Below are 24,283 nucleotides of genomic sequence, written 5' to 3'. Positions count from 1 at the left end.
GCACGAGATAAAGCTATGCCCCCTCCGTAGCACAGGCGCCAAGTCTCACCTGTACTTGCACCTTGAGAGGAGCCTTTCCACCACTCTTGGCATCTACCGTGAACTCAGCTGGCTTGTTGACTGCAACACCCGTTTTCTCCAAGCCTGGACCATGGGCTTTGACCTGGAGAGGGGTTGGAAGAGAGGGGTGAACTCCAAAGCAACTTCTGCACAGTTAGAACACACTGCACTGGTCATCATAAGGTTTACGGCTAAAAAACAGTGGATGGGGGTCCCTTCACTCAGCAGGAATGGCTGGAGCATGGACACAACACTTGAGGTTGTGAGAGCTGTGCCAAGCACACAACTCCATGCTGGAAATTTTTTGGGGGGGATGCTACTCCCATGTAGCTCGAGCTAATCTTGCACAATCCCCATCTGGAGTACCTGGTGGTGGGGAGAAGGACAGCAGAACCCCACTGGCTGACAGCAAATCAAAATAAAAGCTTGGCTTGCCAAAAGGGACAATGTGCTTGAAGACCTTTTTTCTACCATTGCCACTCCTCAGCCAGAAGCACCACTCAACCCTTCCCTTAACTGTGACCTCCAACTACCCCAAGCTCTTCCACAGTCATAAGGCCTAGAACCTTTACAGCCAAGATCAGCTTTCCAATAATGCTATGCTCACACCAGGAAGAGCAGTTGGCAAGACACCCCTACAGATGTGGTCGTGACGAGCTCTCAAGCCACCAACATGGGCCAGTTACTGGTTCTCAGTTCTGCTTCCCTCATAGCCTTATACATAGACACACAAGAGTGCCAGGATGCACCATCCCAAAAGGAGTCTCCTTCATGCAGACACTTACCTTCTCTGGGTAGAAGTCCTTGGGAGCAGCTTTGATTTCCGCCATAAAGGGGCTGAGCTTGATGTCTTCGTTGTTGCAAAGCACATGGACTGCATATTCGCCTGGCTCCTGGGGCCAATAGCGCACATTGCAGGAGCCATCGCCCTTGTCGTCACACTCAATCTTGGCCTGCGAGGGACCCTCCACAGAGAAGCCTGCCAGGAGCACATGCAGAACCAGGCATTAGCTCACAGTTAAACCAACACTCGGAAATGCCTATCCCAACAGTTATGTTATCCTGAAGACTTGTATTTAGCTTAAACACTGATAGTAGTCTAAGGCTGACTACTTAATCCTATAAGGGTTCTGAAGGCTGCTTAGAACCAAGTGAAAGTCATTTAAACAATTTTTGAATACACAGACAAGGTAAAAGTAACAAAGGTGGCTAAACAAAGCTCCACCTAAGCAAAGGCCTTAAGCTGCCCAAGGTGACTGCAGCTGAAGGGGCAGGTGGGCTTCCTCAGGCAAAGAGATCCCAGGTAAGGATGTTACTGGTTCCCTGACTGCACCTTTCCCCTGAACACCAAGTCATACCGTCCAGGAACCTGGAGGCTCCTTTCGCGTCAAGGCCAATGCTGACCGAGAAGCGCCTCCTTCAGAAATCTGCTTGAGCCTTGGAGCCATCTAAGCTAGGAGGCCACCACACCGTGACAATGAATTCCCCAAGTCAGTTACGCATTGCGTAAACACCAATGCCACAAACGCCAAGCCACTTCCGCTCCTCTCCCAACTTTGCCGGTTACCTAGTGTGCCAACGTCATCACCAATGGCTTCCACCACGAAATCAGCAGACTTGCCGACCACGCCTCCTTCCAAGCCTGGCCCCCAGGCCCGCACCTTCTGGTTTGTACATTCCGTTCCCACTTTTACCTCAAATGGGCTAAAAAAAAAAAAAAAGGTGGGGGTGGGGGTGGGGAATAAAAAACATTTATGTTCGATCTCAGCCTTAAGATAAAGTGGATTATCTTAACAGGCCGATTTGCTAATGAAACTTGCCTGCTCAAGTTTGCTCCAGCAGTGCAGCTAGCACACTTGCAAGTCACCACATGAGGAGGTATCCGACTGCAGAACAAGAAAGCTGCAGGAAGCCAGCCCTATCATTTGGTAGACTGAGGGGCCAGCTGGTTTTGTGTGTCACAAAAGGACTGCAAATGGTTAATTTATTACAGCTATGTTGTACACTGCCAGGGAAAGAAGGAGTGGCCCTTGTGGGATTTTCTGCCTCAGGTGCCAAAACAACTTGGCTGATTGAGCACTTAGGCTTGGAGGAGGAGTCATCAATTGCTCCACTTAAGCAGCAAATGTCTTGGTCATGCCCTGTGCACTATTGCTGTGATTGGACAGCCACCCATCCCCAAAAATACAACAGGTCCCTAATTAAGTCCTACCTAGTCTGTTTGCCTAGTTATAAATCTCTTGAGTAGCAGATTGTGTTTGCCCCTCTCACCCCTCAGGGAATTGCGCAAAACACGGGAACATCTGTAAGTCTGCAGGCTGAAAGAGAACACTCATTTCCCCAGAAGAGGAGACATACTGCACCAACGCTAGATCTCCACCCCCTCTGGAAGCCATGCCGGCTCTCCTGTTGGTTAATTGGAATCAAAGTCCCAATCTGCTCTGTTTTTAAGTGTATTTTACCTAGGATTTTAGTTGTGTGGTCTGTTTATTTTACTTATTTCTTACATTTATTAAATTTGTACACCACCCTTGATCCAAAGCTCCCAGGGTGGTTCACAGCATGTTAGCTGCTTTTTTCATGGAAACTGGACCAAAGTGAATTATAAAGCAAAGATGTCAACCATGTATAAAAAACCAAAACACCAATAAGATATAGAAAGACAGGTCTAGAAGATGAGCAAGGAAGATGCAACAAATGGGAGAAAATAAAAGTTTTTGCCTCTTGCTATAAACTGATATAGAGGGTAACCAGGAATGCCTCCCTGGGGAGAGCATTCCACAAGCAGGGAGCCACCACCGAAAAGGGCTGTTCTCAAGCTGCCGCCCTCCAGACCTCCCCTGGGGAGGGGGGCACATACTAAAAGGCCTCAGAAATAAGGTGTTTGGGGACCTCTATTTAGGACTGAGAAGTAGTATCTAAATTATTATTCAAATATAAATGAAATGAAAACTCTACAGCTGAGACCATCAAGTTGAATGCTAGAAGGATCAAGGCAAGGAAGAGATTCAAGGCACCCCTATAACTCATAGCATCTCCCTGAGTCTCAGCAAGCATCCCTTTCCTCCTCTCTTTCAGATGGAAATGGTTCTCTCCCCCCCCCCTCCTTCCCCAGCCTTCCCGCTTCTTACCTGCGGGGGATGTGCTGCCCACCCCAAGTGATTGTGACTGTGTAGTTGCCAGGAACTGTGGGGTAGTACTCAAAACCATACACCCCATCACCCAGGTCCTTCTGCTTGACACGTTCCTCAAGTCCTTCTGTGGGAAGAGATTGTGGTGGTTGAGGGCGGAAGGAAATTCACAACATACAGAAAAAGCAAAACAAAACCCATATGCCTGCCAGTTACATATTACCAGGGAAGATCATGCATGCATGCCCTCACCTTGCAGAAGATAAGCCAATGAGTTCTTTACATCACGCTTATCACAAGTCTCAGTGCGGCTCCCAGGGAGAGCTACTAGGGTCAAATGCCCACTGGGTCCGTGAAGCACACGGAATATACCTGATCTCAGTCACTATCCCAAAGTCTTACTCCCAAATAGTAGAGAACAAAAAGAAGGATTCAACTCTTATGCACACTATTCTGAGCACCCTGGAGGAAAGGCAAGATAATACAATTGGGAATGCTGCCAAGAACAAGTGTAGGTTGCCACTGGGAGTGCTTCACAGGTGGAAGAGCATCTGCTCTGCATGCATGCAGGTCCCTAGTTCAAATCCCAGTGTCTCCAGGGATGCCCTGTCTAAAATCTTGGAGAGTCACTGCCCATCAGTTCAGACCAAGGGTGGGGAACCTCTGGCTCATGGGCGAAATCTGTCTTACCAGGCCATTTCCCCAAACCATGCCCATTTGCCCACACCTGACACCATATGTGATGTCAGGTGTGAGGCAGGTAAAGCCTCAGCTAGATTCCCTGCAGAAAGTTGTACTGAACTCTAGCACATCAGCTAATGTTCAATCGCACTTGACCGCTATCTCCCTTCGCCCCTGCTGGTCAACTTTGACAGGTTTGCCCACAGGGCTTGGTCAAAAAGATTCCCCACCCCTGGCTAGACAATATTGAGCTAAAGGAACCAGCAGCTTCTTATCATCCTCACATTGGCAAGGAGGTGGGGCTGGTGGGTGGGACACTCTGGTCTCCCCCCACCTGGTGCCCATTTGCATTCAATTCCCCCACCACACTTCTCTAGTAACTGCAGCCCTTACTTACACCAAAGCCCCATGGAAGGGGCCTGGATCAAAACACTGACACACAGCTGCAACCAGCTTAAGTACAGCTTGCTGTTTGGCAGCTCCAAAGAGTCCTGGATGTCGTAACATTATACTGCGCTCTGCTCCCCACCACCGACAAACCCAGGCATCCCTTGAGGGCTCTTTGCAGGCTACAGCCTCCAAGGGAATAAAATGCAGTCACATTCTCAAGATGTTATCTTCCAGCTGGGAGAGATCTTCAGCTCCGACAAATGTCTCAGGCTCCTGAAGTCTGCCTGGGGCCTAGTTACCCAACCTCTGCTTTGAATGCTTGCGGTTTGAACCCAGGGTTAGAACTGTCAGAATCCAGCTCCTCCATCATTCACATACCTCTCTGCATTGCTGCAGCCTCTCCTTCCAGCCCAGACAAGAACCCAATTATGTTTTCTACAGTGGTTTGTGGCTCTGCTTGCCCCGCCATGACTCCCCAACAGCCACTCAATTTACTGCTTTGCTTCCTTGCCTCAGCACATTTCCATGCTTGCACAAAGTACAAATGCCACCATCAGCCCCTCCTACAGACCAATCACACTTGCACCAGAAGAACTTCCTGCTGTAAGACCCAAGAATTTTAAAACAGCCCATGGGCAAGCAAGCGAGATTGAGAGCTTCTTAGGCTTCAAAGAGTTTCTAGAGCTTGCCATGTCTGAGAGTCAGTGGAGCCCAAATCACCACGTCCCCATCAATGGATGCTCCAGCACAGCAGAAGCAACAGCCTCCTGTGCAATCAGCCTGTTCCTCCATTGGTAATAAATAACTCTGCAGCCATGTTAGAAACCGAGTTATGAAGGCTAGGAGCTAAATGGCATCTTAAACCTAGGTTATGGGAGCAACAAGGGAATGGCCAGGCACACTTTTATAACAATACAAAACTGAAGATGAACTGCAGCTAAAATATGTTCATTTTTCACATGGTCTAGTCCTTCTCCTGCCCACCCCCTAATATTCTTAAGAGGGTCTCTTCTCCAGTCTTCAGAGAGTAGCTGGAAGTGGGGAGGCAGAAAAAAGTCCTCCTTTCTTTCCACTCTGCAGTTTTAATCTGAAATCTTAGGCACAGTTCTGCGCCCAGAGCTCAGAAACCTCTTGCACTAATGAAAGTCCCTGTCACAAAATGTGCTTAGAACAATGGGTGTTTTGAACACTGCTCTGCAGTTTCTTCCTGTTCCCCAAACAGATCTGGGCATGCACTAGCCAGATGGGTTTTGCAGTATACTGCTTGCCTTCCAAAGAGGCATTACCATAGAAGCTAGGGGTCTGCTTTAAGACATGTGCAGCAGCTGCACCCCGAATGCCTCTGAGCCTATGCAAAGTGGCATCAGGCTCCCAACACTTCCCACACAGAGTAATTAGACTATAGTGCTTCCAGGCCAAAAGGCAGAGCTTCTGGGTTAAGTGCAAATCCCACCCTCCCATGTCTGAAACACAGAGGGTGGGGAAGACAAACACACACACTGGACTTACTTGGGCCTTTTATTGTCACTTTGAGCTCTCCGCTGCCAGCGCCTTTTGTGTAGACCTTGAAATCTGCTGTCTCCTTCACGCGGACACCTTTGGGCTGGAGGCCTCGACCCACGGCCCGGCAGGCATTTGGGTTGCATGCTGTAGCAGCAGAGAGAGGGTGGCAGAGAGGGTGAGCGTCCCTATCGAGTCCAAGTAGAATTCCAGTTTTCCCAACTGGGTGGGTCTTTGCCATCATTAACACGCCAGGCATTCAACTAGCTCCACCCATGAGAGGGAGGCCGGATCTCAAGCCCATAGGCTGCTCCCCTGGACAGAAGCAACATGCACCCTTGCCACAGGTCCCCACCCACACCTGCCAAGAGTGAAATACCATTGGCCCTGGATCCAGGCGCCGAGCAGCTGGGAGGAGATGAGTGCCAGCAGAGATCCAGGGAGATGGCTCTTCAGAGGAAGAGAGGACAGAGCAGAGGAGAGCTGGGCCAGGACAGGTGGAGGTAGGCAGAGAGGAGAGGAGAAGCGTTAGGAGCAGAACAAAGAACCACCCCCCTTCTGGTCACAAAGAGGAAACCAAGCAGCAGCAGTGGTGTTAAGGTTAAAAGAGACCCCACCAAGAAGCCCCGTGCCAGATGGGAGACTCACCCTGGCCAATGGTGACCGTATATGGGCTGCGGGGGATGGGGATGCCCCCAAAGGTGATGTAGATGGTGTAGGTGCCCTCCAGAGTGGGCTTGTAGGTGCAGCGGTAGGTGCTATTGCCTTTATCCTCCAGCTGCTGCTCCACTGTCTCTTTCTTGCCAGTCGGATCTTGGATGATTACCTCGATTTCCCCAACACCAGCACCTGGGGGGAGGGATTAGGGTAAGATGAAGAGAGGCAGGTGTTAGGTGGAGATAGTGCATGCACCCTTAAGTATTCAATTACGGGAAGGCCTTTGATCTGGACCAAGAACACAGCAATGGGTTTCCAGGGGAAAAATAAAGCCCTGCACAGCTCCTTGCCATTTTCTGTAGTTAGCAGTGCTGTGCAAGAGAAACATTATGCAAGTTTTGCTTGCTCTATTTAATTTACGTAGGAATTGCAGGTTTCTTGGGGCAGCATTTTAAGAACAGAATTCAAGTGCTATTTATACTGCATCCCTACCTTCCATGCTTAGCGCACCCTGCAGCCATGCACCTAGCAATTAAAGACATTTAAGAGCGGCCTTAAAATTTGTTTGCAGCTTCTGTCTAGCTAGTGGAGAAAACACAATGTCCCCAAGTTAAAACTTCGCTATGTTTCAGCCTTTGGTAACAGACCCATTTCTGAAAGCAAAGAAATGGAAGATTTGTTTGCTACAGTTACTGTGGGCTGCAAGTTATGCTCTACTTAGCACTGGATAGGCTTCAGCTAGGATTTAGTGGGAGACCTTTCATGCTTGGAAGATGAGGCCAACAATTCAGACAGACTTGCTTAGGCAGCAACTAGCCTGGAAGCAAAGGTACTCATCTTCAGCCTCAAGAGTTCAGAGGAGACTGTTCTAACATCCAGCTATAAATAAAAATGAAACGCCAAGACAAGAGACCAATTGTTTGCAAAGGGCTGTTGGGACAAGGAAGTTGCCTTTTGCCTGAAGGGAGAAGAGCCGAGAGTTTCAAGGCAGGCAAAGAGAGAGGGTGACATTCCTGGATAAGAGAATCAAGGATGACTGATCTCAAAGCAAGCTCTACATTGTTTTGTTTCATATCCTGCCACGTTGAATACAATATTACTCAGGGCAGTTCTGAATTCACAATTACACATATGAAACTTAAGAACACGTGGAATCATGAAACTGTATATTCCTAATATAAGTGTCTGATCATCCTGCCTCCTACTCTATGGCATGCTGAAGCAACAGGCATAAACTTCACCACAATGTTGACCAACTAAGGCCTGGACAGCAGGAGCAGAAAGCAGTTCCTCCAGCCACAGCCTACCTTGAAGGAGTCAGAGTGGGGCTGTTAAGCCAACTAAGCTGCCCTCCTCCACGGACAGCCTTAGGCAAGCTACTCACTCACAATCTCTTCCTTTTGGTATTCTCTGTAATCCTCCCAACAATCTTATGTGAAGCACTGGACACTTAAAAATGCTATGTGTAGCCTGACTTGTTCCCAGCTTGGAAGCCCTCCTACCCAGAGCTGGTAGTCTCTGAAGACATGTTGCTTTGACAAGCAACTCTGAAAGCAGGAGAGCTAGAAAGGTTCCACTTTGGCGAGAAACTGAAGCCTCCAACACAATTACTCAGTTCATAGTGAGCAAAGTTCTCCAACGACAGTTTATTCATTGCCAACAATTCAGGTGTCCCCAACACAGTACTCCCCCCCCCCCCAGTGTTGCTGGACTGCAGTTCCCATCCTCTGACCATTGGGGCCAAGAATGCTAGGGCTGATGGGAGCTGTGGTCCTAGAATGCACCAGGTTGGGGAATGGTAGCTAAACTATTTATAACAAGTTTCTAAGAAACCAGCCAACTACGTCATTTGCTTTCAAGCTGCGTCCAGGCTTCAGCTGGCCAACACCCTTCCACCCTCTCAGAACCAGCACCCCGCCCCCATCCACTGACCAGCAGTGAAGATCTCAAAGTAGGTGGTCTTGTTGGCAATGTTGCCCACAGGCTCCAGGCCAGGGCCCTGGGCAGTGACCTTGCTGGCATCCCCATGCGATTTGTCCACATTCACCTCAAAGGGGCTCTTGGCAATGTGCTGCCCAGCAAACAGTACCGTCACCTGGAGCAAAAAGTGAAGGTCGTCAAATGTTGATCACTGAGATGAAGGCCCAGTTCCAGAATTTTCTCCCAATCACCTACACAATATACAGACTCTTACCTTGTGGATTCCTGTCACCTTTGGCACATACCACACCGAGAACGTCCGGTTCTTGTCATTGTTGGCAATGACCTTCGCCTTGAGGACAGAAAGAGGAAATTCAGTAGTGGCTGACATTGTACAACCCACCCAAAACACCCCCCATAACTCTTCCGCCTCAATGCCTGGCCATCCAGACCGCTAAGGGGGACACACTCCCAGGGGGACTCACTTCTTCCCGGTGTCCAGCAGGGTCCTCCACATAAACTAGCACTTCTCCCAGGCCAGCACTGATCGTTTCAACGGTGAACTCTGCCTTCTTCTTCACCATGTTGCCTGTGGGCTCAATGCCTGTGAAATGATCAGACACAGTAGTAACTGTACCACCCCTGGCCCGTGATGCCATCAATGTGTACAGCAGTGGTTCTAGCATCACCTCCACTGTACAGCCTGGATGACCTCAGGAAAGCCCACACATGCCAGCTAGAGCTGATGGGAGAGCCACAGAGATGGTACAGAGCAAACCATCACAAGGCGATCACAGGGTGCTACAAGGAAGAGGTTAAAAAAGCATAAAGGTAAAGGGACCCCTGACCATTAGGTCCAGTCGTGGACGACTCTGGGGTTATGGCGCTCATCTCACTTTATTGGCCAAAGGATCCAGCGTACAGCTCATGTGGTCATGTGGCCAGCATGACTAAGTTGCTTCTGGCGAACCAGAGCAGCGCACGGAAACGCCGTTTACCTTCCCGCCGGAGCAGTACCTATTTATCTACTTGCACTTTGACGTGCTTTCAAACTGCTAGGTGGGCAGGAGCAGGGACTGAGCAACGGGAGCTCACCCCGTCATGGGGATTCGAACTGCCGACCTTCTGATCAGCAAGTCCTAGGCTCTGTGGTTTAACCCACAGCGCCACCCACATACAAACACCTTTAAGTCGAGCCCTATGAGGCAGCTATTCTATTCACGTCACCCTGGATCCCCAAAGATTGTTGGGCTCCCATCATCCCATTGGCTAAAATAGCAGGATTATGGAAGCTGCAGTCCAACCACATCTGGGGACCCAAGGTTGAAGAACGCCGTCCTAGGAAAACACCCACCTTGTCAATGTCCTTGTCAACACCCACCTGCCCCCACTGTGGTCAATCTCCCAATTGTTTAAGAAGTCCTCCAGACCCTCCTCTGCACACATGTAATCCCAAGCCTTTACTACCTGTTCCTGGACTCACCTGGGCCATAAGCTCTGGCTTTCTTGGGGTTCAGTTTGGGCCTAAGGGGGGCTCCTGGCTTTAGCTTAGCTTTGGGGAACTGGGAGAGGTAGGTCATGACCGAGTGCTCATCAACATTGGGGTCCACAATCTCTTCAGGAGTGATTACCTACAGAGGAAAGAAGGCAAAGAGCTGGAGACAGCAAAGAAGAGGCAAGTTTACCTCTCACACGCCAGGAGTCAAGTACAGAGCAGGCACAGGATGCAGCCTCCCAGGAAACCCAGTGCTTCTTTTTCAAAAAGCAGACTTCTAGCCCTGAAGGCTGCAGAGGGGTCCCTAGAATGTAGCTATTTTAAGCATTTCTGGGAAATCTAAGCAGCATCCTGGAGGGGGGTGTGTGTCAAGGGATAACACACCTTCAGACTCTACATTGCTCACTTGCCCCTGGCCAAAACTGGAAGCAGTAAACACTTTTGCCAATACATCTACCCATAGCAGAGTTCAGCTTAACACAAAGTATCTGTGCTGCTTACCTGTGGGATGCCCAGCCAGTCATCCGCTTGCTGCATGGCCTCCCGGGCATTGTTGACAGGTTTGCTAGCATCCCACGAATCCCAGTCAGGGCACAGACCTATTTGAGAGAGTGTCCCAGCTCTTTGTCAGTCACACACAGTAGTAACACTTCCTCCATACAGATCTCTGGAACAGTCCTCTGTAGCATCCGTCCACAACATAAGGTAGAAATACAGCCGAAGGAGCAGGCATCCAGCACAGGCATCCCAAACCCTCAGCGGAATATTACACTCAGGGCCAAGATGGAGTTGGCATCAATGACAAGCATAGCCAATGCTGGTGCCCTCCAGATGATGATGTACTCCAACTCCCATCAACCCCAGCCAGCATGGCCATGGTCAAGGATGACAAGAGTTGTAGTTCATAAACTTCTGGAGGGAGCCTAATTGGCTACTCCTGATCTATGGGTCAACTAAGACAGGAAGTAGTGCTGGCCTCCAGCTCCCATGTGAGCAAGTCAGAAGAGGCCTCCTTGCAAACCTCTCAAGCTCACCCTCCCACCCCCACATGAACAGTGCTGCTCCTTCACTTACCTGGGGCACAGCTGTCAACAAGAGCGCCTAGTGCCCGGCCGCTCTGCCAGTCCTTGCTGAAGTTGGTGATGGGCAATTGAGGCAGTTTGTTTTGGATCCAGCCCAGCAGTCGCTGCTTGGGGGTTTGTTTCTTGGCCTCTTCGTCATCTTCCTCATCCCACATGGGCATGGAGATAGAGTAGTGCAGGATGAGCGTCCAGATCAGGCCCAGGATCAGCTTCAGATTCCCATCCACGATAGCTTTGCTGTCTGAGAGTCAGAAGCACAGTTCAGCATTCACAAAAGAGGACAGTGACCTGGACACTTTCAGGGAAGACGAGCCCCACTCAGCAACATCCTAGGCCTTCTCCCTTCAGAATTCTCTCCTTTAGTAGGAGGAAGGCCAGTCTCTACACCTAAGGAAACTCAAGAGGAAGCCTGCAGGCAGTTTCCACCAAGTAATAAGTCCACTCCCACCTTTTCTCACCTCCTCAATAGATTGGAGACCTATAGAACAAGCTTCTAGCAAGAGATTCTGTCCTTAGGGGCCTGAAGAAGTTGGTGGGAGGGATTTTGATGAAGAATGGCCATAATTTGACTGCAGGTAACATGTTTGAAGAAACTTAAAAATGATTTTAAAAGTGGCCTGTGTGTGCTGGTTACTACCATGCCTTTTTCACTCACTGGCCACTGCCTGCCACTTTAGATGCCATCATTTCCACTGACCATGTACTAAGAATGGCTTTCCTTTATACAGTCTCGAGTCTCTTTGGTAGTGTCTCTTCCACATCTACACTTCCTAACCTTATTTTAAAACAACAGTGACAACAGAAAATAAACAAGTTGCAATTGATACTTGACGTATTGTTCTTGCTATGGGTTCTATTTATTATTTTTATCTCCTGCTTCATCCAGGGAATTTTGGGTGGCATACATGGTCCATACTCCCTCAAGTTTCATTACAACAACCCTGTGAGGTAGTTTCGGCTGTGAGGGAATGAGGATCTCAAGATCACCCAGTAAGCTTTCATGACTGAGTAGAGATTTGAATCTGATGCGAATACAGTTCTCCAGCCACTCACGATGGCAGTCAAACTTTATGCAAACTAGTTTAAAACCTGATAAATCTGAAAGCACCAGAAGCTGACTGGACTGTATCGAGCTCAGTGGCTATAGCTTTGCTTCATTTTCTCCTTTTCCTTGCAAAGTGTGGTGACAACAATCCTTTGGCAACATGACAGTGAGATGAAGTATTACTGTAGCTGTGAATCAGACTCAGGTACACTTACTTGGAAGTAAGGAGCCACTGGCATTGTACACTATATAAAGTTGTATCACTTTCAACAGTCATGGTGCGTCCCCCTAAGAATCCTAGGAAATGAAGTTTGTTAAGGATGCTGTTGCGTGACCTTATTTCCCTCACAGAACTACAACTCCCAGAGTTATTTGGGAAGAGGGATTGACTGGTAAACAGTAGATGTGTGAGGGGAATAGTGATCTTAGCAGCCTTAAACTACAATTCCCAATATTCTTTGGGGGACACCATGACTGTTAAAGTGGTATAAAAGTGTCTGCTCCTGTACCTAACAGCCTTTTCCCTTAGAATATTGGAAATACTTGAAACAGGTCATAAGAGTCATTCTCTCCCTTGCCCTCCTCCTGAGGTAAAGTTGACTGTATCCAGTGATCCTTCAAGAGGTGATGCCCAAACTCTAGAATGCCCTTAGCAGCTCAACGTATCTGGTGCCAACCCTTAATTGAGTTTCAGGGACTAGGCAAACATCATTTTATTTGCACAGGCCTTTTAATTTGTTTTGTTTTAATAACATGCTTGCAGTTCAGTTCATTTTAACGGCTACAGCATTTTTGCCACAAATTTAAGTGAAGGAATACCAAAACACAAAATTATTCCCAGTGAGTCTATTCAGGAGCAAGTCAACAAGTGCTGGAAAAATCCAGTACTAAACATGCATGTGTAAAATGCCCCCCCCCCCCCAGTTAAGCCCAATTTTGCTACAAGGCCATAAAGAAAGGCAGCCAATGTAGCCTGGGGTGGGGGGAGAGCCATGTTATTCTGCCCCATGCCCTTTGTTGGCCCCACTTTATTTATTTCTATGCCCATATATGTATCTCTTATGTAGAGTCTCCTACAATTTTTGTTTGCAACATACTGCCATGAATCCCACAGTATATGGGATGTTGCCAAACATAGATTTTTGTTACCTTGAGGTCTTGAAGCAAGAAAAAGCAGAAATGTTGCAAAGCAAAAGCATCACTCAGGCAGCCCTTAATTCAGGTGCTCTGCTGCGCTGACTGCGTGCCGACTCAAAAGAAATTGGTGAGTCAGAAGATGTCATGGAGGGAATTTGGAGGAAAGGAAGATAGGGATGGGAAGTGTACATGTGGAGAAGACACTACCCAAGAGCCGCTTGGTGAAAGTGTATGAAGGAATCTCACCCTTTGTATATGGTTAGAGGCAACAGAAGAGGAGGAAGCAGCAGCAGCAGCAGAAAGAGGCCTGGCCAGGATTGCGCAGCAGCAGATTGATGTAAACACACCAGATTCAGGGAAACAAAGAATTCCTTCAATGCACTGGCCTCCTGCCAAGATTAACCTCTCCAGAGACTAGACACAGCAGCTGAAAGGGGCCCAACTATTCTCCCTCAGCTCAGGTTCAGACAAGTCTCAAGCAACCTTCCTCTAAACCCCAAGGGGTAGGCAAGCTGGATAAAGCTGAACTCCTGCCCTGTATTCCCTCGCCTTCAGTTGTGGCACCACCATTATGGGATTTACTCCCAAGGGAGACCCACCTGGCCTAGTAATGGTTTGCCTTTTTTTCAGCAGGCAGTGAAGACCTGGCTATTTTCAAGGTCAGCATTGTACTGCTTGACTATGCTATTTATTATGCATTCTTCTGCTTTAAATGCATTTGATGTTGTGCATTCTTTTATTCTATTTTTTTAAGCCAGTGTACAGATCCTATGGGTTCCGGAGCACAAGGTATGAAGGAAGAATCAACCTCCAGATACAAAGTGAAAGAGACTGATGAAGATCAAGGCAACAGAAGAGAACCTAGAATGAATTCAAAGCGATGGCCTAATCTCAGAAGCACAGAACCTATTCCTAGGTGTAAGATTTTCTGAGGGGCAGGGTGGTTCCCAAAGCCAACCATTTGACTCCCAACATGGAACACCATGTCCAAGACGTCACCAAGCCAAGCACATCCTAAGTGCTTTATGTGGTGAACTACAGTGGTACCTCGGGTTAAGAACTTAATTCGTTCTGGAGGTCCGTTCTTAACCTGAAACTGTTCTTAACCTGAGGTACCACTTTAGCTAATGGGGCCTCCTGCTACTGCTGCACCACCACCGTGTGATTTCTGTTCTCATCCTGAGGCAAAGTTCTTAACCCGAGATACTACTTCCGGGTTAGCGGAGTCTGTAACCTGAAGCATTTGTAACCCGAGGTACCACTGTACTCTGTGATTTTCCAATAAAGGGTGGCATACAAATGTAATATATAATTCCTGCAGCTGCACAAACACAAGAAGGTGGTTTTCACGGAAGTGGGAAAAGGCTTCTTGCAAGTGCGTGTGGGGTGGGGGTGCATGCAACAGAAGTCAGAAAAATTACTGAAGAAACCTTCCAGTGGTTTGAGGTCAGGTTTTCAGTGCCCTTTACATTTATATAGAATCATAGAACAGCAGAACTGGAAGGTACCCCAAGGGTCATCTAGCCTGACCCCCCGCAATGCAGGAATCTCAACTACAGCATCCCTGACAGCATCCCCCAAGCTGAAGGCAGCCCTGAATCGGGAAGTTTCCAGTGTTTGATGTTTCATTGTGTTTTCATGTGTGTTGGAAGCCACCCAGAGTGGCTGGGGCAACCCAGCCAGATAGGCGGCGTATAAATAATAAAATTATTTATTTTATGCTTAAAGACCTCCAGTGAAGGAATCTACATGCTCCTCTACCTCATAACAGCAAGGGGAAGCAGAATTATGAAAAATGGTTTAACTTGCATAATTTAGACAGGTCAGTTGTCTGTTTAGTATGGAAAACAAGCAACTCTGTTCTATGGTCCATGAAGGAAGAAATTAAGTACCTGGCACCTTCTGGAAGAATATACTTACGGGTACATGTTTACAGGGAATGTGCTCCACAAAGCAGGTTACATAAAGCTTGTGGCTAGGGACCCCCACAGTGACAGGACCGTGCATGTGTGTTTTGTTGCATGTGCTGTGGAACTGCTTTTTGCTAAAACAGGGAGCGGAATCTCAGGCTCAAGGGCCAAATGTAACCCTCAAAGCGCCTCTGTCTGCCACTGAAACTCAACAGGTACTGGATGGAGAAGAGTGCGTGTTTGTAGATACAGTGGTACCTCTGGATACGAACAGGATCCGTTCCTGAGCCCCGTTCGCATCCTGAAGTAAACTTAAGACGCGACTGTGCGTGTGCGGGTTGCCGCTTCCATGCATGTGCGTGAAGTCATTTTGAGCGTCTGCGCATGTGCGAGCAATGAAACCTGGAAGTAACGCGCTCCATTATTTTCGGGTCACCGCGGAGCGTAACCCGAAAATATTCATCCCAAAGCTACTTCAACCTGAGGTATGACTAGTATACAAAGCTAAATTTTACATTTGCTGCTCTGGCCCCACCCACCAGTTCCATGAGGCTCTCATAGTTTGGCTAGATGGGAATGTGGCCCTCGCGGTGAAAAAGGATCTCCCTCCCTTGAACTACAGCTTCCTAGCATCCACACATGTGCTACTGCCACGCAATATACACACTTGGACCCAAGAGGCTTCAGTCCATTTCCTACCCAAGCAGTCTGTGGCCTCCAAGTAGTTAACATGACACAACCCTCAACAGTATTAGAGGGAGCTGCTATTCTCCCTCCTCTGCAGCAGATTGCAGGATCTGGTTACAGGCAACATGGAGTGAGTACCATCCTGAAAAAAGCTTTCCAAGCTTCCATCTGCATTCTTCCCTCCCCATCGCTCACACTTTTACTTCTGCCCTCCATATCCACTGAGCCCCATAGCAGCTGGGAGCATTCAAAAGGGCAGGCGTCAGGGCCAGTCTCAAAGCTGGAGAGGAGCATTCAACACTGTCGAGCTGAATAAGCTGTAAACTGCAGAACAAGCATTATCAAAGAGGACAGGAGGGCCAAAGGGAATCTAAGACCCAGAGGCCACTGAGATTCACCCACATTAGGCCACATGCCCCCTCCCTCCCCAGGAGCAGAGACCCAGACAAGGCTAGAGCAGCTGGGATGGGAGCCCCTTCCCATTAGCTCTCATGCGCTTAAGCTTTTGTTATTGGAGTGCCAGAGCAGATGCATCCCTCTGGCATGGTTAAATACTCCATGCTTTCCCTGCCACTTTTTTTCCCTGGGTGGTGATGGGCGGGGGGGGGGGGGGAGGAACAGGGAGAAGGCAATCCATCACATCCCAGCCACCTCCCCACCCGGCTCTGCACCGCCCACCCAGCCACAGAGCAGACCGCTCCAGCATTTTTTAGCCTTATATGGAGTGGCCGGCAGGCAGCAGCTCCTCTGTCCCAACAGGATTCTCCTTCCAGGGGGAGGGAAAAGAACGCCCCCTCCACATGTTTGGCCTGGTCCCTCCCTCTCTGCCCGCCTTCCTTACATCCTGCCTCTCTGTGAAGAGAAGCAAAGGAGCCGCCCAGCCCATCCTTCTCCTCACCCCAACCCAAGGAGGAGGAGGAGGAGGAACAGACAGGCACAGGGCTACCCATCTCTAGCCTACAGGCATGGTTATGGTGTGCGCACGCCCTTCCACTTCTCAGCAACTGCTGCCAGACCTTGTCTGAGTCAGAGTCTGTGGCCCAGGGACTGACTCACTGCATTGACGGGCAACGCAGGGTTCTCATCTCCCACTGTCCTCAGGGTCTTCTGCAGGCTCCAGGGGGAGTCAAACAGAGCAGGGGGTAGAACCCTCCGTCCAGCTCTTGCTGGACCACAACTCCCACCCTTCTTGACCACACTGGGTAGAGCAGATGCAAGTTGGAGCCCAACAACATGGGGCCCGTTTAGAGCCTCACTTACAGGGAGCTGGAATGAAAGCCAGTATCCCTTCGGTGGGCCTTATCTTCCCATACAGTATGGCTTTACAAGTGTTACACACAGCCACCACATTGCTGAATATCTAGCAAGTTTACCACAGCAGTCAATCAAATCCAGAATTTCCTATCATTACCAGCTCACAACCGTGTAGAGCACATCCAGACAGATACACCAAGAGGGTTTCATCAACAGAGGGGCCCCTGCAGCAACGTACATGGGCAGCTGCCAGAAATAGGCAATAGGGAACTTTTTACAATAATAAAAAACCCTGCAACTTCAGGATAATAGGTGGTTTTGTACCTCTGGATAGTCACCAGAACAACAACTTAAGACTTTAAGGTACTCAAAGTAACTAGGCCTTTGAAAGCTGTCTCTGTATTACAAGGTGTGTTACCCCAACTTTACCCCAAGATATGGAGTTCCTGGTCAAGTGGACAAGGAACCACACCAGGTCCAACATAAGGTAACACAGGACTACACTTTTTGTGTCAGATCCACCTAATCATAGCCCACCAGTACTAAGGCCTGCCAGGCATTCAACACGCTGCCACATTTTTGCAACCCAGGGCCAAACACAGCTAAATGAAAACCCTGCTGGGTTGTATTTAGCTTGCAGAGTCACAGGCCCAATTTTAGTGAATACAAGGAGCTACATGTGTTTGGATGTCAACACATCCCAGCTGACACCAGGTCTTTACAAACTGATAGTGCGGGAAAGAGCAGGAATGAGTACATTCTGCTTATATTGGCAACATGGATTGACACCAGCCATTCCAAGAGCCAAGGGATAGCAGTAGGAGAAGACTGTGGGTTTTTTTAAATAATTATAACAGTATTTAGTCATGTCACTCTTTTCCACCTAAGTTTGGTCTAGTTGACTTCCTCAACAAAGGGCTATGGGCAAACCCCAACCCCAGAACAGGCTATGGATGCTCATGACCCTGAATCAACAGTGGGGATGTCTGGGCCCAGTGAATTGTCTGGGAATAGCAGATGTTTCAGCAGTGCTGAGGCTGAGCAGGCATGATAAATCTGAATGAGAGGCCACCGGAAGCTCCCTGCAAAAGCAAGGTATGCATAAGCCATTGGTTTTTCTGAAGAGCTAATGAGACATCCAGGATTCCCACATTAATGAGTCAGACCTAAACTAGAATCAGTTACTTCCTCTACCAGGCAATGCAAGAGCCAGGCTGCTCAGGGCCAATGTTACACTATTTAGAGACACACCCATCCACAGCTTTTACTGCATGGAGTTTTTACCAGCGGAGCCACCACCAGTCAGTCCAAACCTAGATGGCTGGTAAGCTATCCAAAAGGCTCTCTTTGCTGGGACCATAAATGCCAGCATCCAAGCCAATTCAAGCTGCCCAAGCATGGAAGCAGCTGAGAGTCACCACCCATTTCCAAGAAAAGGCTGCTCCTATTATAAGGCAAAGGGCAATTAACAGTCATTTGCTTTCTTGTATTTCTGCCAAAACAGGAGGCACTTGAACTTTTGCTTCAGGAGCTAGGGGTCCATGGCAAAGCAAGGAGAATATAAGGATCAGTGAACTGAATGCAATCTTTGCTCAGTACACATAATTCCAATGGGAGATACCATGGTCTGGTTTACATACGGTGTTAAACCATGGTTTAAATTAGTTAAGGTTTGGTGTTGCATACAAACCCACCCCAGCACCTTAACTACAGTTAGCTATGATTTTGTTAGCAAAAATAAGCCATGGTTTGTTGCTGGCTGTTGGTTTACTCACCTTAACTATGGATTAGCATTCCATACAAACCCAGTCAGTTCATTCGTTAAAGTTTATGTATGAGCAGCTTCAGATCTATGGAGAGATAAGGAGGCTCTCCCACAAACTGGGTACTTAAAAGTCTAGCCTAGCTAAGGGCCCGGTCTGAAGCCATAGCTTCTTTCTGTGTTACTGTTCATCCCCAGCATGTGCCACTGTAGCAATATCCCAGACTACTATCAAACCCTCCAAGTGTCCCCATTTCGCCCCAGTTTCTGATTTGACCCCAGAATGTCCCACTTTTCCTTAGGATGTCCCCATTTCCGTAGGAGAAATGTTGGATGGTATGTACTAGGGCATTACTGTGACTGGAAGAGCTCAAGAGTCCATCAACTTCCTGACACCTTACCTTAAGGCAGAATCTTTGCCCAGACTCTGCACTGACCCAAGATTTACCCCAAAATCAGAGCAGAAGGACAAAGGCTTCTCGTTGCCTAAGGTGTCGGTTGTGGGTTCAAAGGGCTGCGGCTAGTGATCTACGAGAGCGCAGATATTGGCTCAACCACATCCCACTTCCACTTCTTGGGCAACTTTCCCCCTCAATGTAATTCAAGTAATTCAATTTGATGCGGCGGGTGGGGAGAAAAGAAGACAAACAATTGTTTGAGCTTGGAAAATGTGCGTGCGGCGCGTCAGGAGCTCGCTCGACCGGCGATTCAAAAGGCATCTACAAGAAATGGCTCAGCGGAAGGCAAGCGCCAGGCCGCCCCTCCTCCCATTCCTAAATAGTTAACGGGCCTTTCCGAAGCGGAGCGCGCCGGGCTGGGCTGGGCCAGAGATGGAGGGAGGGCGCGCGGGGCGGAGGGCGGGGGCTGCAGCAACGCGAACCGAGGCCGGGCTGAAGGGGGCTTCCCCCCTTTTTTGCAGACTCCAGACAAAAAGCCTGAAACCGGAGCCGCCTCCTGCAACCCTCCCCGCCACGCCCAGATGCAGCGTCCTCCCGCCCGCCCCACCCCTCCAGCCAGGCCTCTTCGCTTTCCGCCCCCCCCCCCCGCGACTCTCCCCAAAAGGCACCCCATGACTACAGAAATGGGACCCCCAACTCCGAGGCGGCCCCGATCCGCCACCAGCGGTCCTTCTCCCCCCCCCCCCGCCCAACCCCGCCACACATCCCGCGAAGCTACGCACGCCCCCTTCGCGGGAGGGGCCAAGCGCGCCCCTCTCCTCTTCACCTGGGCCTCGCCATGTAGAGGAAAGCGGGGTGCCTTTCCAGTCTCCCCCCGCCGTAAGAGACAAACTTGGGTGCCCCGCATCCAAAGACCCCGCACTCCCCCACTTTTAGGATGCCCCCTTCAGGTCCCCTTTTCGCCCTCTCCGCCCCCCCTCCCCTCTTTCGCTGGGACTTACCGATGGAGACCAGCTTGATGTTCTCTCTTTCCAGAAACTCCAGCGCCACCGAAACGTTCTCCAGCTGCATCTGCCGGAAAGTGGGGCGCGTGTTGTACTTGCGCCCCATCTTCTTCTGGCTCAGCACCTCGAGCAGCGCGATGAGGCGCAGCCCGTCCCCCAAGTCCGTCTGCAAGTTGGCGATGCGCTTGTTGACGCATTTCAGGTGCTCGTTGCACCAGCGCGTGAAGGTGTTCTGCTGGATCTTCTTCCAGGGCGCGTCCTCCGCCAGGTCCTTCTCGGTGGCCGGCATCTCGGCAGCGACCTCCCCCTGGATGCTGCTGCTGCTGTTGCTGCCGCCGCTGCCTGCTCCTCCTCCGCCGCCACCAACGCCTCCCGCTCCTGCGGCCTGATGGAGTCGCGCTTGAGAGCCGCTCATTATAACGGCTGGGCTCGGGGTGGGTGGGACCCCGGCGCTGGGTAGGTTGGGCCCGGGATTAAAGGCGCAGGATCCTGCAGAACGACAGAGGAGAGGGAGGCGGTGAAGTTAGGCGCGGCCAAAGGCGCACGGCGATGCGCGCAGAAGAGCCAGACACACGCCCACCTCGGGGCAGCAGAGACGGGGCTCCAAGGAGGGCAAGGCGGCAGCCCCAGCCCCACACAAGCGGCGAGCGCCTCCAGGGGCTGGTAGTCGGACGGGAGGGGCAGGAAGGAATCCCCAGACCCGAGGCTTCTGCAATCCTGTGCACGCTCACTTGGCGCGCAGTCCCAACTGGGAGTGCGGGGGTGGAGTGGGATCTACTCTGGAGTAAGTTTATATATAGGCAACAGCTGCAAAAGTGCCTAGCCCTCTTAAAGGAGGGTCAGCGAGCTTAGGGAGGGGTCCTGTAAAAGGAGTGAAGCGGCAGATCTGCGAAAAGGGACATCGCAGCCCAAGGAAGCCTCCATGTGCAGATGCAGTATACCTGGGAGGAAGAGGAGGGGCGCGCGGTTGGCGGGTTGCCCGGGCGAGGGCTTCCCGGAGGCTACTTTGGGAAGCGGTGGACGAGGCTCTAAACCTCTCGGGTCCCTCCCGCGGACCTCTCTCCTGGAGCCTATGGGCCTGGAATTGCAGGGTGCCGAGGCCTTTGCTTTTCGCGGGGCCCTTTGGCGAGGGGAAGGGATCACAAGGAAGAAGGGGGGGGGCGTTGCTTGGGAATTGCAGCCGCAGCCAGACCCGCTCGCTCACCCCACACCTTCGAAAGAAGGCGCGAGGCGGGAGAGCAGCTGGGGAAAGGGGGGCACGCCTTCCGTGGGGCCTCCTTCTCTGCCCACCCCCCGTGCCCACCACTTCCTTTTTAAAAGTGAGGATCTCGGGCACCAGGCGCGAAGATCCGGGGGATGCTGTGGTGGCAAGGCGGGAGGAAAGGTGCCCTCGCCCTGGAAGGCCCTGATCCCGGCTGTTCTCTCTGTCTCCCGCACACACCCCGACTTGCCCCATGAGGGAGGCAGCTCTGAAGCGGGGGGATTCCGCGGTGAGCCAGCCCCCCTCCCCCAGCTGGAAGGCGCCGGAGAAATGCCCCCGGGCTAGTAAGCGCACGTCTCCCGAATTCCTGCGCAATGAGGCCCAGCCGGCGGGAGCTGCCCCTCGCCTGCTCTCCTGCCGCCCCCGCCCCGGCCGGCCCTGCGCCTCTTTTGCCTCGACTGCGGCTCTGGCTGCCCTGGGTGTCTCCTCTTCCTGGGGAAGATCCAGGGTCTCTCTCTGTGTCTCCCTCCCTCTCGCCCTCGACACAGCGCGGCGACCGGGCCGGTCTCGGCTTGTTATCTGCTTGCAGCTGCTCGCCCGCCCGCCCGCCCGCCTGCCTTCCCTCCGCTGCGCTCCCTCTCCGACACCTACACGGCTGAGCTGCTGCTCTAGGATCGCTCCGTCAGTAGAGCGAGAGATTCTTAATCTCAGGGCTTCTACAAGAAGCAACGTTCAAAATTTAAAAAAAAATCAAAGATAAATTATTACCTTGCCGTATAAATTATTAAAATACGTGGATATTTATGCAGAAATGACTGCACACACTTTATTTTAGTTCAATAAAGAAATAAAATTTTTGTTTAGAAAAATAATCTCAGGGTTTGTGTGTCCCCCCCCCATGCAGCACAAAAGATTCCTGCATGGTTGGGGTCAGACTAGTTGACCTTCGTGCTCCCTTCCTATTTTATTCCTATAAGCCACCTTGGACCCGCCATACAGAGGGAAGTGGCTTGGGAAGAGGCGTTCTGGAGCAGGTTTTATTCATGGCCAAAGAGTCCCCTTCTCTGCTGAATGGTTTGTGTTGGGTCATCTGTGGTAGAGGCTAGAGTACCTCTGAACATGTGCAGAGTCTGCTCTCAGACTGACATAGACATGCACATCATGCGCATTCTAGGGTTAAGGGCCCTGTAATTTTTCAGACAAAAGAGAACCCCTGGCAGCCTTGATTTGTAGAAAATTAACTAGACCCAACCAAAAATGGTCTCACGTGAAGCCACCAGTTGGACTATTGTGTGATTTGGCTCGGGTATTGTCTACTCTGGCTAGCTAAGGTCCCTTTGGCTAGAGCTGCGAGGGACTGCACCTGGGCAAGGCATATCCTGCTGAGCTGCCATCACACCTGAAGTCATGCCTCTTGGTGTCGCCACATCACTGCCTCACTCTTCCCGCTCCACCAACAGTGCTAAGAAGAGCCAAGGTGGTCCATTCTCAGCCTTCTTACTTGTTGAAACTGGGCCAGGTGTGTGTGTGTGTTTTGCCATGGCCTTGTCAGTCTGTTCCAACTTGCTATGTCACTCCCATGTCACAAAGCTAAAGAGACGGGGAGAGACCTCAGGGAGGAGATGTGCAGCTACAACCAGGGCCAGCCCTACTATTAGGCAGAGCGAGGAAGCTGATGCTGGGAGACGGCAAGGCCAGTGCCAGACTTCCAGGAGGCCCTTGGCACAGTGCCGTGGATGACGCTTCCTAACAAACACACAGCAGGTTCAAAAAACAAAAACAAACCACCTACTGCAATGACAGCAATTCTGCAGCCTGTGCATTTGCGGGTAAATTCCGATTGTGAGCAACCACTGTGGAAGGGAGACAATGTTGACTCTCACTCAGAAGCAGCACCTCCACCCACTGCGAAGATGGCCACCCAGAATTCCCATGAGGTCGGAGAGTGGCAGCACAGCCAGGCCACACAGGTGAGCACATGGCTTCCCAAAACAGAAGTCCTGGGAACTACACTTCCCATCACCCTTAACAAGCTACAGTTCCTGGAATAAAGTCACATGCATGTATTTTTGTGCACACCACTGTGTTTTTGTTTTTACAAGAGGGTAATGCCTGGGGGGTCTGCAGCTGCAGAACAGCACTTCTCTGCTTAATAAGACTTCCTCAGGTCCAGTGCTCTTTTGCTATAAAAAGAGGTGCCAGAGGTCACCTTGTTCTCTGATAATGGCAATGGCACCCACATGAGAGGTGCTGGAACTGAGTTCCAGCTGAAAAAAGCCCTGCTCAGGTCCAAGGTGGAGGGGTGCCTTAACAGAGGGCTGAGTAACCTGCGGCCCTCCCAATGCTTTTGGACTCAAATTCCTATCATCCCCAGACAGTAGGACAGTCAGAGGATGATGGGAGTTTGAGTTAAACATTGGAGAGCAGAGCATTTCTGTGCATGGAGGGAAACAGGCAGGGTCTTGCTTGTGTATTAACAGCAGTCTTTGGAATGGACAGTTGGAGGACTTCATAAGAGTCCCTTGTGCTGGAGGAGCAGCGCAACACCTACAAGTGGGAAGTGTTTGTGGTTCTGCCCCAGCTCCCATCTCTGCCCTACTCATTCCCCCACATTGCCGTGATTCAGCAAGCTGCAGTGGCCTAACGGCTTTGTCAAAGCAGCCCCAGCCCCACCCAGACTTCCTGAGACGGGTTTTGAAATTTCTCATTTTGTACCAGCTCCTGTGCACCCCACCCTGGGACTTCCCCATCTTGCAGGGCTGGGGGAAGGTCGTGGGCAGATCAGACAAAGCACTGTGTGCAGTAAGGGGACCCCATTGCTAGAGAAGATTAGAGGAAGTGCTTAAACTCTATATATCTGGATGGGGGAGACATGAAAGCATCTGGCCCTGTAAACTGTGAAGAGATTCCTCTTCTAATTCCAGTTGCCTTGGAGGCTTCCTGGAGTGACTCAGTGACGGGGTGGTAGT

General features: G+C 50.4%; 1 protein-coding gene across 4 annotated transcripts in view; it reads right to left on the bottom strand.

Annotated features, from left to right (window-relative positions):
* FLNA (filamin A) overlaps nucleotides 1-24,283 on the bottom strand; it is an 82,305-nt gene that overhangs the window by 47,559 nt on the left and 10,463 nt on the right. For all 4 annotated transcript variants that reach the window (XM_077921119.1, XM_077921121.1, XM_077921120.1 and 1 more), the window contains exons 2-14: nucleotides 20,111-20,602; nucleotides 10,909-11,157; nucleotides 10,336-10,433; nucleotides 9,823-9,970; nucleotides 8,825-8,943; nucleotides 8,614-8,691; nucleotides 8,352-8,514; nucleotides 6,411-6,611; nucleotides 5,772-5,909; nucleotides 3,192-3,318; nucleotides 1,628-1,764; nucleotides 846-1,039; nucleotides 50-163 (exon numbers count right to left, since the gene is read on the bottom strand). In XM_077921119.1, the coding sequence (XP_077777245.1) occupies nucleotides 50-163; nucleotides 846-1,039; nucleotides 1,628-1,764; nucleotides 3,192-3,318; nucleotides 5,772-5,909; nucleotides 6,411-6,611; nucleotides 8,352-8,514; nucleotides 8,614-8,691; nucleotides 8,825-8,943; nucleotides 9,823-9,970; nucleotides 10,336-10,433; nucleotides 10,909-11,157; nucleotides 20,111-20,528 (2,184 nt within the window). In that variant the 5' untranslated portion in view covers nucleotides 20,529-20,602. The remainder of the gene's footprint in view (nucleotides 1-49; nucleotides 164-845; nucleotides 1,040-1,627; nucleotides 1,765-3,191; nucleotides 3,319-5,771; nucleotides 5,910-6,410; nucleotides 6,612-8,351; nucleotides 8,515-8,613; nucleotides 8,692-8,824; nucleotides 8,944-9,822; nucleotides 9,971-10,335; nucleotides 10,434-10,908; nucleotides 11,158-20,110; nucleotides 20,603-24,283) is intronic.

This window comes from Podarcis muralis, chromosome 17 (genome assembly GCF_964188315.1).
Source record: "Podarcis muralis chromosome 17, rPodMur119.hap1.1, whole genome shotgun sequence".
NCBI lineage: Eukaryota > Metazoa > Chordata > Lepidosauria > Squamata > Lacertidae > Podarcis > Podarcis muralis.
Note: the sequence above shows the minus strand (reverse complement) of the source record. Positions and strands in the feature narration are given on the sequence as shown.